Raw genomic sequence first — 13,592 nt, 5'->3', positions numbered from 1 at the left:
ATATATAACTTCTGAATTAAAAGATTTTGCTCAAACATATCGTAAGAGAACAATTCAAAAAATAACTGCAGTAATAAGATTCATCAATTTATGACTACTGACCAATGTCTAAATTCAAAAACGCTCATTCAAAAATAAAAATCAACAACACACATCCTACACCAATATAATTCATGACCATGACCAAGAAATTTCAATTTTACAAGTAGACAAATTTGAAAGCAAGGCTGCTTAATAAATGTGCATATATACCAGTGTAGTACAAATTCATGAGATAGGGATAACAAAACAACCACCGTCAAATATACACAAACCAAGTTGGTGGTAAAAGTTGAAGGAAATATAACAACAATTGTGCGCGAAATTTAGCAAAAACAAAGTCACGTAAAGAATCATAACCGATAACGTCAACGTTGTATCTTTTAATCGGTAGTTCTTTCTGTACAAAAGCAAGGCAGCACATGAATAGTACACCGAATATGCAAGGATACTCAGTTTCTTTCTGATTGAGTACCATTTCCATTTGCATTGGAACTAGAAGATGATGAAGAAAATAATCCATTGAAAGGCCATGGAAATGAGAATCTTCTACCCCCACTTGGACTTCTCCCTTCACTATCTCCTTCAGCATTGGCATTGGCATGTCCAATAATTTCATCATCCCTTTGATTTCTGTGATTCCTTGACACATCAGAGTCTTGCTTAGGTTCATCCACTCGCAATTGAGACCTGCAAACAGGGCAAGAACTATGAAGCTCCAGCCAGGGTAGGATACAAGCACTATGAAACCTATGTTTACATGGCATCTCTTTAGCTTCAGAACCAACTTCAAAATCATCCAAACAGACAGAACACTGCAAATTCTCGTTAATCTTCACAGTAGGTAGAGATTCAACGGCTTCCTTCGGTGCAGGTGGAGTTCCATACCTATTAGGGTCATTCTCAGACAAATGTTGCAACAATAGATCCAAACCAGGCCCTACGAAATAGTCACCAAGAGCCCCAATTGGGTTATGATTATCACTTTGATCTCGGTTTGAATCATAGGAACCTTGAACAATAATAGTCTGATTAAAAGGATTAATCAAGATTACATGCTCTCTTTCTCTTTCCCTAACACGGTCATCACTGTCAGTATTCTCGTGTGATTCAGATGTCAGTCCAGCTCTTATGCCTTGGAGCAATTGCTGAATGGTAGCTGAGCTTCTTCTCCTCCTTCGAAGGATGGACTCAAGCTCTCGATCATAATGTCCTACACCACCATGATCATCATCACGATTACCACTTTCATAATCATCTTCAAGCTCTATTCGTCTCAATCTTCGACGAAGCCGCGGATTACCCATCATGCCTAGCAAGATTGGTGCCCAAAGAGAGGGAGAACGATCCACTCCAAAATCAGTTTCTGGTGTATTTTGCAAGTCACTGATACCAGTAGCACTGCTCATTTCTTCAATAAATCCACTTTGGCAAAGTGGACATTTGATCTCCATTCCCATGACGGGACTGACTATTTGAGAACACGCGTGACACCAATATCTTGCCGCCATTGTTTCGTCCATGATATTCAATTTAGAATGTTCCCTCCAAAGATCACAGATACTATATTCCTTAATTCCTGAAACATCAAGCCAATACAATTTCGAATCAAAATCCAAAACACAGAAAATTAAGCACTCACAACCATCAGAGTTCATAGAATTAGGTTTAAACCCTCAAAATATTCATGGTTTGGAATTTTTTCCCAGACCATGAATCAAAAATTTCTAAAAGCTAAACCAATTATGCACTAATTCATGAAGAAATTATCAATTATCATCATTATACAAAATCAACATGATTTCATTGATCTAGCAATCAAGGTCAATGATTGGTTAAACAAAAGCAAACCAAAAATTAAAAAAATAAATAATACAATTTAATTCATACGCTATTAACAAGTGCAATAATCAAGCAGAAAAAACCCAAAACCCCCAAAAATAAAACCACCACAGATCAAATAATGATGAGGAACATTAAAGAAAAAAAAAAGGAATAATAATCACCTTTACCAAACGAAGAATGAAAGAATCGAAGCAACAACGATTTGTTCAGCGAAGGGTTTATGTAAAACGAACAATAACAAAAAAAAAAAATAACGCGAATCGGTTTATATATAAAAAAAAAAAAAATGAAAAGAAGGATCTGGAAGAGTTGAAATAACAGAAATACGACACGCGCGGCTCAGGTGGAAAATTGAAGCGCGTGCGGAGAAGGTGCAAGCAAAGCAAGATGATCGTAATTGAGACGCAAATATAAAGAATAAATAAATAAATAGTAAGAAAATTGACGGAATAATAAAGAAATAATAATAATATTGTTAGATTAAGAGCGATGAAAAAGTACCAAGAAGAAAAATTAACGAAGAAACGTTTGAGAGTTCATGAATTGGTATTGATGATGATGTTGGTGGGTGGTGCAGGAATGAATGAATTGTTTGTTTGCAGCGTAACGATGGAAGTTGGAATTTGGGGAAAGTGTGATCGATCAATCGTTCAATCCAAACTGTGTCTTAACTCATTTCCCTATTTTTCTTTTCTTACTATTATTACATACATTTTTTTTTTTTTATAACTTACATTTAGTTTTTGGAGTAAAATTTCATTCTAGTAAATAGTAAACTTCAAAAATCAAGTTACTCCTAAACACAATTTTAAACATTTCATTAATTAGGTAGCATTAACCATTATTTTTCTTCTTAAAAAAAACTACTTTATAAATGTCCTAAAAATAATTTAATCTTTATATTTTAACGACGTTTTGAAACAAATACTGTAATTTGTTTGGTGTACAATGATAAAAAGTTGAATAAGTATAAAATATAATATGATAGGATAAATACCTATCTTATAATATGTTAGTCTCTTAAATGATATCCTCAAAAATAATCGCCCTCTTTTTATTTTGGTAATTACTTTGGGATAACCTCCTAAAAAATATTTATTTTAAATTGGTCCGCTTTTTAAATTAAACAAAACTCTTTCACCTCTTTCAATTAAATTGGACCCTCGACTCCACTCACTCACATAAAGAGAGGAAAAATAGATCATGATGAATCATATATGTGCCAGATGTTTAATTGTTTGAAATTTTATTTTGTTTTATTTACAAGTGTACTCGTTAAACGCACGTCTCATATGTGCGATGAATTTCATCTGAAGATTAAGGGTAGGCAAGAAAACCAAAAAATCGAACCGAACCAAAGCAAAAAAAAATTGAACCATTATTAACAATTCTAGAACTTAACTAAAATAATTCGGTTCAGCTCAAAACAGTTCGGTTCGATTTGAAATAGTTCGGTTCAGTTTTACCTTATGAAATTCGATTTTGTTTGGCTTTTTTTTTATTCAATGGTACCAATAATAACAATTCAATTCGAAACAATTCGGTTTAATTTAAAACAGTTCGGTTCAGTTCGAAATCCAAATAGTTTATTTCGAATCAATTGTTTTAAATTTATCTAACAGTTCAGTTCGGTTTGATTTAATTTTCATCTCAAACCGAACCATATCCACATTTACCGAAGATACCACGGGCATTTAAAAAAAAAAAATCATAGAAAGCTTTCTCCTAGTTTTTTTTTTTTACTTACTTTTTTCTTAAATAACATACGATTAATGTAATTTAATATCTAAATTTTTTTTAAGAAATCTAAATTATTCTCTTTCCTCACACTTTTGACCCAATATAATTTAAAGAAATAATAATTTTTTTATACGAGATATAGTACTTGATGTGTCTTAGAATTTTGAGATATATTTTTATTAGAGTTGTTCGCAACGTGATTTGTTTCGATTTTAAGATTAAAAATCATCTGAACCGTAAAATAAAAAAACATGCAGTTTGGTTTGGTTTGATTGACTTAAAGTAGAATCTAAATCAAAACAAGCCAAATCAATGCAGTTTCACTTTGATTAGTTGGTGCGGTTTTTATTTATATTAGACAATGCAATATTTTGTTTTCAACAATGTTTTAAATTTAATTTAACATAATAATTTCATTTTCATCTAACAATATTTCCAACAGTATAGAATAAATTAAAGCATAAATAAAAAGTAATCATATTATTTAAGAAATGCAAAAGGTTGAGATTTTAACATCTCTAAAAGTTCAAGAGTACATAAATATATTCTTAAAATAAAAAACAAAGAAGAAACTTCACAAGAGAAAAAATATTTTATTTTATAAGATTTTTAATGAGTTTTTATGAATATTCGTCTAAATGATATAAGTTTAATTAATATTTTTCTTATGTTACGGTTTGATTTAATTTGGATTGATTCGATTTGTGATTTTTTTATTAGATTCATCCTAATTTTCTAGTTTTTGTATCACATGTAACAAATCTAACTTTCAAGTTAAAGATATTTTAAAAATAGGAGTTCATAATTGATATCAAAATTTTGTCAATTTTTCTTTTGAAGAATAAATTTTTTATCAATGTTGTATGGTGCTCTAATTTATCAATGTTTTATGGTGCTCTGCTATTTTTGTTTATATACTTATATATGGTAATGTTATCCTTCATTGAATAAGTTGTCCTCTTTTTACTTTTGGAAATTACTTTGGGATAATCTTCTAAAAAAATATTAATTTTAAACTGGTCCATTTTTTTGAATTAAACAAAACTCTTTCTCCTCTTTCAATAATTAATTAAATCAGACCCTACTCCCTAGGCTCTCCACCGACTCACATAAACGGATCCAGATTCTACGAAAAAACACAATCAGATGGTTTCCAATTCCAACTCCAACTCCGATCATCCAGCTTCAAGGTCAGATTGTTTTTTATTTTTGAATTTTACCTTTGAAGTTGAAACAAGTTTCTAATAATTTGCAATTTCTTTTTTGTTTTCCCTCAAAAAGGATCAAAAGCAATGAAAGAGTGTTGAAAGACATAGCCAAAATCTTATACAAATTGATTGCCGTTTTAGCTGTTTTGTTAGCATTGAATTACACAGAAACTGCAAACAAGTTTTCCAAACAACAATACACCATCTATTTCATCTCCTCCATTATCGTTGTTGTCATATTTATCAATCGACGATGGAAAAATAAAAACAAAAACGACAATTTAAATGGCAACACATTGGAATCGGAGATGGAAAAACTCTTCAAGAAATTGGACACAGACGGTGATGGCAAGATATCGATCTCAGATCTGAGATCGATAACAGGAAAGTTAGAAATAGGAGATGACGTTGATGGCATTGATGGAGGATCTATCACGCTTCAAGAGTTTATTGAGCTAAGCACAACAAGCTATGAATCTGAAGAGGAAATAGAAAACCTAAAGAGCACGTTTTCTGTGTATGACATTGATGGCGATGGTTTCATCACGGCGAAGGAGCTTAACACGCTTATGAGAAGCATTGGTCAAGAGTGTTCCTTGGATGAATGTGAAAGAATTATTGGTCGCGTTGATAGTGATGGTGATGGTAGGATTGATTTTGAGGATTTTAGAATCATGATGATGATGGGTTCTCGCCATAATAGAGTCGAACATCAAACTTGACATTTCTTTCTTTGTATTCACAATTTTCACTAGATCAAATTCATTCTACAATTGTGTTGTTTTTTGTTTTGTAATTTTGTTGGAATCACAATTGTGTTATGTTCTTGTTGTTCATGATATGGTATGTATAAGACCGGTCAAAGTTTCATATTTTCTTTTTATAACAAGAAGAGAGTTAAATACTAACATCGATCATTAAAAAAATCATATTTATTAGCAAGAAGGAAAACAATATAATCGATTTTTTTTAACATTTTCACCATGATTGGCAAAACAAAATTAGGTACATACTAAGGATGTATTAGAGATGAGTCTCGTTTGACTAGACCTAAACCCAATCTTAACCAATTATTTAGTCATGAACATGGCCATGAATCTAATTGAACTTGATGTAATACATGTTTAATAAGGATGAGATGATACAAGGACAAGATCATATTGATTTTAGGACAAGCCACCTTAACTAAATTAACGATTAGCAACAATGTTAGTAATATTTGCCATTTCAGGGTTCAAATTATGAAAAAACAATGGTGGTAATAGTTGGATCACTTTGTCAAGTGATTTGAGATCGTTACAAACTATCGCAATACCCCATGTGGCAGTTGTAACGACAATTTTCCAAACAGTCGCAAAATGGTATAGCAACGCCGATATTCTCGATCGTTAGGGATTGTCGCAGATAGTACATTGCGGCGATTTGAATTGTAGCAAATTCACTTTTCAACCGTCGCAAACAATTCTATTTGTTGTAATTAAACAAATTATGACTTATATGCAAATGTTTGATTTTATTTTATCCGTTGTTATAAAAAAAATAGTTTAACATAAACACCAAAGATTATTTTATTTTTGAAGCAATTTTTTTTTTTTTTTTTTTTTATAAAGAATATTAGTTTAAGCCGGTCTTCTTTATTCTTGTATGTTTCATCAATCTTATAATCATTATAGCAAATGGAGATGTTGACCTTTCGAGCAAGGGTGATGTATCAAATAAGGTAAAGAAAAATGATTTTTATACAAACCCTAGATTTTGAAAAAATAAATAATTTTATCAGATGTCACATAAAAAAAAAAAAAATTATACAAATTAACATAGTGATGCTAAAAGACAAAATTTAAAATTAACACCAAAGTAAGTTAAAAAAATTAAAAAGGTAATTAAGCCTAAACAATATCTTAGACATCATCTCATTTTCTATATTTCTAATTTGTTTATTTTTGTTTTTACAAGATATTTCTAATTTGTTTTTAAAGAGCTTTCATTACATTTTTTTCCTGAAACTTTCTTTTCAATAACAAAAAATAATTATAATCTATGCTCTATATTGAATTTATATACAGGGCAATATTATTGTCGCCATTTATACTTGGACTGACTTTTGCATAATATATTCCGATGGAGTCCAATTCAAACTCCATTAATCCAGTTTCAAGGTTAGTACCTCGGTTTGCTACTATGCATTAGCATTTAACTTTTATCTTTCAAAGTTCAAACAAGTTACTAACTAGTGTTTAAAGACTTGGCAAACATCTTATATAAACTGTTTACCATTTTGACTGCCTTAGCTAGTACTGAACTACACAGAAGCAGGAAACAAGCTTTCCAAACAACACTATACGACCTATTTCATCGTCGCGCTTATTGTATATTTCTTACTATGGATTCTTCAAACTCTTTTAAAACAAGCTTTGGTGAAGAGTGCTCCTTGGCCAAATGTGGAAGAATGATAGGCTGCGTTGACACCGATGGTGATGGCAGAATTGATTTCGATGAATTTAGAATCATGATGATGGACATGTAGTTCTTCCCTCTGCCACTGGATCGAAGTCATTCTTCAAATTGTTATTATCGCCACATATATCCAATGATTTATTTATTATGTATGGGTGAAGTAGTCGAAGTTTCCTAGCAATATAGATGGTTACCTTTAACATCTTTACCTAGGTTTGTGGATTTTCTTTTACATGTAAATTGGAAACTATACTCACTCAGGTGATGATTTGAACTTTGATGTTATAGTTATCATTATGATCTTTATGCGACTGTTATGGTAATGATGTGGATGTTGGTCTTGATCTGATAGCATCAACATTGACATAATTTTAAAAAAGGTTTTGCTAACTGGTGCTCTAGACAAAGCTAAAAATGAAAATTTTAAATTAAAAAGAATATTTTTTAAGCTTTTAATACATTAACTACACAACTTTCAATACAAAATACTACTATAATTGACTCATTAACCGGTGTCTGAGACACCGGTTAACATTTCCTTTTTAAAAAACTCATTTTGGATAGTGTGTAGTTAGTACCCTCATTAATATTGTTGAATAATCAATCTCAAGTTTAGCTAAATTAAGGTAATAAAATCCTTATTAATTTTCGTTTCTTCAATTCATGTGAATATATATATATATATATATATATTCTACCAAAGAGAATATCTTTTATGTTAATGAATTACCAAAAAGAATATATTTTTGGTGCAAAGGAAGTCATGATGTATATCAATATATTTACCCATAATAATATAACTAGACCAGAGGCAATGGATGTTGGCGTGTAAGGTAGAAAATCAATACAGCTTGAAAACCGGTCAAAGGGGAAATATATGGCTATAGAATAGAACAAAAGGAATGTTTCTTAATCTAAAAATAGAACAGAATGAATAGAAAGTCAAGAAAAATGAGAAGTAGAGCGTTCAACAAGGAATTCAAGATCACAAAATTTCGGGAAACCAAAGATTTTTGAATGATGGAAAAATGTTGAAGCAATGGTATAAGAAGGTTACAAATGTGTTCAATAAAAAAGCAACTATCTTCTTCCAATAAGAAGGAGGAGATAGGAAATAAGAGTTTCATCTCATTCTCTCTTTTCTAGCATTTTATTTCTTTTATCAAAAAAATAAATAAATAAATAAAATGGGCCGTGGAGCGATGTTAGCAGCTTTGATGCTATGCCTCTTAGGCGTCACCGTTTATGGTGAAGATCCTTACATTTACTATACATGGAAGGTTACCTATGGTACCATTTCACCACTTGGAACACCCCAGCAGGGTATCCTTATTAACGGTCAATTCCCAGGACCTGAAATCAACAGCACTAGCAACAACAATGTCGTTGTTAATGTATTCAACAACCTTGATGAACCATTGCTTTTCACATGGCACGGTGTTCAACAGAGGAAGAATTCATGGCAAGATGGTACCCTTGGTGTTCAATGCCCTATTCTTCCTGGAACTAACTACACCTACAAATTTCAAGTGAAGGATCAAATTGGAAGTTACTTTTACTACCCTACCACAGGTCTTCAAAGAGCCGTTGGTGGTTTCGGTGGTCTTAGAATCTTCAGTCGTCTGTTGATCCCTGTTCCTTATGCTGATCCTGAGGATGAGTATTGGGTTCTCATTGGTGACTGGTACGGTAAGAGCCACAAAACTCTTAAGATGGAGTTGGACAGTGGTCGTTCAATTGGAAGACCTGCTGGTGTTATCATAAACGGTAAAAATGCTAAAGGTGATGGTAGCGATGAGCCACTATACACAATGAAGCCGGGAAAAACCTACAAATATAGAATCTGCAATACTGGTCTTAAGGACACCCTTAACTTCAGGTTCCAAGGACATGGAATGAAGTTGGTTGAAACTGAAGGCTCACATGTTGTTCAAAATGTCTATGACTCTCTCGACGTTCATGTTGGGCAATGCTACACTGTCCTCGTGACCGCCGATAAAGAGCCAAAGGACTATTACATGGTTGCCTCCACCCGTATGACCAAGTACAATCTACTTGGAAAGGGTATTATACGTTACACCAACGGAAAAGGTCCCGCTTCACCTATGCTACCACCTGCACCTGTCGGTTGGGCTTGGTCTCTCAACCAGTTCCGATCATTCCGTTGGAACTTAACCGCTTCTGCTGCAAGACCCAACCCTCAGGGATCTTACCATTACGGTCAGATCAACATTACCCGCACAATCAAGTTTGTTAACTCTGTTAGCAATGTTAACGGTAAACTCCGTTATGCTATTAACGGTGTTTCCCATGTTGATCCTGAAACTCCTGTGAAGCTTGCTGAGTACTACGGTGTTGCGGATAAGGTGTTCAAGTACAACATCATCTCCGATGAACCCCCAATCGATCTCAGGGCCATCACCATTGCACCTAATGTCATGCAAACTACTTTCCGTACCTTCATTGAAATCATCTTCGAGAACCCCGGAAAGGTCCTCCAATCTTACAATTTGGGTGGTTATTCTTTCTTCGTCGTCGCTGGTGAGCCAGGTACATGGACCCCAGAGAAGAGGAAGGGCTACAACCTTTTGGATGCCATCAGCAGACACACAATTCAGGTGTTCCCTAAATCATGGGCTGCAATCATGTTGACATTCGACAATGCTGGTATGTGGCAATTGAGGTCAGAGCATGCAGAGCACCGTTACCTGGGACAACAACTTTATCTCAGTGTTGAATCAGAAGAAAAGTCTACTAGGGATGAATACAACCTTCCTGAGACTCAACTTGTTTGCGGTATCGTCAAGGATATGCCAAGGCCTCCACCAAAATACGTTTAGAGCGTTGTTTGAAATTACTCATTTCTCTCTATGTCGTGAGCTTCATGTGATTGTTAGCACTAAGTCATAGAGATTCATTATATTGTATGTTATCTATTGGTTGATTTATATATAATCGACCTTTTACTATATTTAATTATTCAATTTTCCCCTTAATTGATATTAACATTTATTAAATTCTTCTTCCCAATATTTCTCGTACTATTTCTCATTATGAGCTTCTTTGACATTTCGATAATTTGAAAATTAATATTATGTGCTTCTTTGACATTTCGATAATTTGAAAATTAATACAAAAATGAGTGAATCAAATAATATGTTAAGTAGAATATGTTCCATTAACTTAACCATTGAATTTACATAATTAACAATCTACAAAAAAAACAAAAATCAACACTACCTGCTAACTGAAATTTCAGGCACCAAAGCACGAAATCGCAGGCATCAAACACTAACAAATAGTAACTATTTTTGTTTAGGATAATGTGAAACTGAGATACAAATAGTTACAAATGGGAAACAAGTTTATGAAAAATACTAAAAAATAATGTTGTTTGTTGTGCAAGCATGTCTCTCATTTCAAAGCTCCAAACAGTGATCCAACAATGGAAAATGAAGATACATATGTCTTAAACCAACAATGGAAAATGAAGACACATATGTCTTAAACCAACAACTCAAACTTCAGCATGATCCAATATAGTGAACAAACTCAGCATGATCCAATATAGTGAACAAATATCCAATAGCATTTTTAAAATGGTAGATATGTGAAAAATATCCAATTCTCTTCTCATTTCTCCTCAGTACGTAGATGTTCTTCTAACCAAAGTAGTCTCTCATTTTAATCATAATGTGATCTCTCTTGACTTAAATAAATGATCAAACAGGTATATTTGAATTGACATTACTTTAGATAATGTATATTTGAATCGACATTACTTTAGATAATATAAAAGCGTAAAATATAACAATTAAAATGAAAATAATAGTTCTAAAAATAGAAGTGAATAAATAGAAAGTCAAAAAAAATGAGAAGTAGAGCGTTCAATAAGGAATTCACGATCAGAAAATTAAGGGAAACCAAAGATGTTTGAAGGGTGGAAAAATGTTGAAGCAATTGTATAAGAAGGTTACAAATGCGTTCCATAGAAAAGCAACTATCTTCTTCCAATAAGGAGGAGATAGGAAATAAGAGTTTCATCTCATTCTCTCTTTTCTACTATTCTATTTCTTTTATCAAAATAAAAAATAATAATAAAATGGGTCGTGGAGCGGTGTTAGCTTTTATGCTATGCCTTTTAGGCGTCACCGTTTACGGTGAAGATCCTTACATTTACTATACATGGAAGGTTACCTATGGTACCATTTCACCACTTGGAACACCCCAGCAGGGTATCCTTATTAACGGTCAATTCCCAGGACCTGAAATCAACAGCACTAGCAATAACAATGTTGTTGTTAATGTATTCAACAACCTTGATGAACCATTGCTTTTCACATGGCACGGTGTTCAACAGAGGAAGAATTCATGGCAAGATGGTACCGCTGGTGTTCAATGCCCCATTCTTCCTGGGACTAACTATACCTACAAATTCCAAGTGAAGGATCAAATTGGAAGTTACTTTTACTACCCTACCACAGGTCTTCAAAGAGCCGTTGGTGGTTTCGGTGGTCTTAGAATCTTCAGTCGTCTGTTGATCCCTGTTCCTTATGCTGATCCTGAGGATGAGTATTGGGTTCTCATTGGTGACTGGTACGGTAAGAGCCACAAAACTCTTAAGATGGAGTTGGACAGTGGTCGTTCAATTGGAAGACCTGCCGGTGTTATCATAAACGGTAAAAATGCTAAAGGTGATGGTAGCGATGAGCCACTCTACACAATGAAGCCGGGAAAAACCTACAAATACAGAATCTGCAATACTGGTCTTAAGGACACCCTTAACTTCAGGTTCCAAGGACATGGAATGAAGTTGGTTGAAACCGAAGGATCACACGTTGTTCAAAATGTTTATGACTCTCTTGACGTTCACGTTGGACAATGCTACACTGTCCTCGTGACCGCCGATAAAGAGCCAAGGGACTATTACATGATTGCCTCCACCCGTATGACCAAGTACAATCTACTTGGAAAGGGTATTATACGTTACACCAACGGAAAAGGTCCCGCTTCACCTGTGCTACCACCTGCACCTGTCGGTTGGGCTTGGTCTCTCAACCAGTTCCGATCATTCCGTTGGAACTTAACCGCTTCTGCTGCAAGACCCAACCCTCAGGGATCTTACCATTACGGTCAGATCAACATTACCCGCACAATCAAGTTTGTTAACTCTGTTAGCAATGTTAACGGTAAACTCCGTTATGCTATTAACGGTGTTTCCCATGTTGATCCTGAAACTCCTGTGAAGCTTGCTGAGTACTACGGTGTTGCGGATAAGGTGTTCAAGTACAACATCATCTCCGATGAACCCCCAACCGATCTCAAGGCCATCACCATCGCACCTAATGTCATGCAAACTACTTTCCGTACCTTCATTGAGATCATCTTCGAGAACCCCGAAAAGGTCCTCCAATCTTACAATTTGGGTGGTTATTCTTTCTTTGCCGTCGCTGGTGAGCCAGGAACATGGACCCCAGAGAAGAGGAAGGGCTACAACCTTTTGGATGCCATCAGCAGACACACAATTCAGGTGTTCCCTAAATCATGGGCTGCAATCATGTTGACATTCGACAATGCTGGTATGTGGCAATTGAGGTCAGAGCATGCAGAGCACCGTTACCTGGGACAACAACTTTATCTCAGTGTTGAATCAGAAGAAAAGTCTACTAGGGATGAATACAACCTTCCTGAGACTCAACTTGTTTGCGGTATCGTTAAGGATATGCCAAGGCCTCCACCAAAATACGTTTAGAGTGTTGTTTGAAATTACTCATTTCTCTCTATGTCGTGAGCTTCATGTGATTGTTAGCACTAAGTCATAGAGATTCATTATATTGTATGTTATCTATTGGTTGATTTATATATAATCGACCTTTTACTATATTTAATTATTCAATTTTCCCCTTAATTGATATTAACATTTATTAAATTCTTCTTCCCAATATTTCTCGTACTATTTCTCATTTTGAGCTTCTTTGACATTTCGATAATTTGAAAATTAATATTATGTGCTTCTTTGACATTTCGATAATTTGAAAATTAATACAAAAATGAGTGAATCAAATAATATGTTAAGTAGAATATGTTCCATTAACTTAACCATTGAATTTACATAATTAACAATCTACAAAAAAGAACAAAAATCAACACTACCTGCTAACTGAAATTTCAGGCACCAAAGCACGAAATCGCAGGCATCAAACACTAACAAATAGTAACTATTTTTGTTTAGGATAATGTGAAACTGAGATACAAATAGTTACAAATGGGAAACAAGTTTGTGAAAAATACTAAAAAATAATG

General features: G+C 33.9%; 4 protein-coding genes across 6 annotated transcripts; 3 read left to right on the top strand and 1 right to left on the bottom strand.

Moving 5' to 3' along the window:
- Positions 1-135: 135 nt before the first annotated feature.
- LOC11433228 (E3 ubiquitin-protein ligase SIRP1) lies at positions 136-2,564 on the bottom strand. Of its 2 annotated transcripts, none has more exons than XM_003601556.4 (2): positions 2,386-2,564; positions 136-1,618 (listed from the first exon to the last, which is right to left on the bottom strand). In XM_003601556.4, the coding sequence occupies exon 2, from the start codon at positions 1,560-1,562 to the stop codon at positions 492-494; it is 1,071 nt and encodes a 356-aa protein (XP_003601604.2). In that variant the 5' UTR covers positions 1,563-1,618; positions 2,386-2,564; the 3' UTR covers positions 136-491. The 2 variants fall into 2 exon arrangements, with proteins under 2 accessions (XP_003601604.2, XP_024635458.1); XM_024779690.2 differs by lacking the exon at positions 2,386-2,564 and adding an exon at positions 2,046-2,189.
- Positions 2,565-4,598: 2,034 nt separating this feature from the next.
- Positions 4,599-5,704, top strand: LOC11439466 (probable calcium-binding protein CML25). Of its 2 annotated transcripts, none has more exons than XM_039831569.1 (2): positions 4,599-4,814; positions 4,915-5,704. In XM_039831569.1, exons 1-2 carry the CDS (start codon positions 4,771-4,773, stop codon positions 5,552-5,554), a joined length of 684 nt encoding a protein of 227 aa, XP_039687503.1. In that variant the 5' UTR covers positions 4,599-4,770; the 3' UTR covers positions 5,555-5,704. The 2 variants fall into 2 exon arrangements, with proteins under 2 accessions (XP_039687503.1, XP_003601603.1); XM_003601555.4 differs by having other exon boundaries at positions 4,604-4,814; positions 4,906-5,704.
- A 2,666-nt stretch (positions 5,705-8,370) lies between these two features.
- LOC11443041 (L-ascorbate oxidase homolog) lies at positions 8,371-10,302 on the top strand. The gene has a single exon (XM_003601553.2). The coding sequence runs from the start codon at positions 8,477-8,479 to the stop codon at positions 10,127-10,129; it is 1,653 nt and encodes a 550-aa protein (XP_003601601.1). The 5' UTR covers positions 8,371-8,476; the 3' UTR covers positions 10,130-10,302.
- A 1,019-nt stretch (positions 10,303-11,321) lies between these two features.
- LOC11443040 (L-ascorbate oxidase homolog) lies at positions 11,322-13,041 on the top strand. The gene has a single exon (XM_003601552.2). The coding sequence runs from the start codon at positions 11,392-11,394 to the stop codon at positions 13,039-13,041; it is 1,650 nt and encodes a 549-aa protein (XP_003601600.1). The 5' UTR covers positions 11,322-11,391.
- The last annotated feature ends 551 nt before the right edge of the window (positions 13,042-13,592 follow it).

The sequence above is a fragment of the Medicago truncatula genome, chromosome 3 (genome assembly GCF_003473485.1).
Source record: "Medicago truncatula cultivar Jemalong A17 chromosome 3, MtrunA17r5.0-ANR, whole genome shotgun sequence".
Classification (NCBI taxonomy): Eukaryota; Viridiplantae; Streptophyta; class Magnoliopsida; order Fabales; family Fabaceae; genus Medicago; species Medicago truncatula.
Note: the sequence above shows the minus strand (reverse complement) of the source record. Positions and strands in the feature narration are given on the sequence as shown.

Bases quoted from the DNA above. Each gene is read 5' to 3' on its own strand.
- LOC11433228 (XM_003601556.4), bottom strand. From the start codon at position 1,562: ATGGACGAAACAATGGCGGCAAGATATTGGTGTCACGCGTGTTCTCAA.
- LOC11439466 (XM_003601555.4), top strand. From the start codon at position 4,771: ATGGTTTCCAATTCCAACTCCAACTCCGATCATCCAGCTTCAAG. The intron at 4,815-4,905 runs GTCAGATTGTTT...TCCCTCAAAAAG, and splicing joins TCCGATCATCCAGCTTCAAG to GATCAAAAGCAATGAAAGAG.
- LOC11443041 (XM_003601553.2), top strand. From the start codon at position 8,477: ATGGGCCGTGGAGCGATGTTAGCAGCTTTGATGCTATGCCTCTTAGGC.
- LOC11443040 (XM_003601552.2), top strand. From the start codon at position 11,392: ATGGGTCGTGGAGCGGTGTTAGCTTTTATGCTATGCCTTTTAGGCGTC.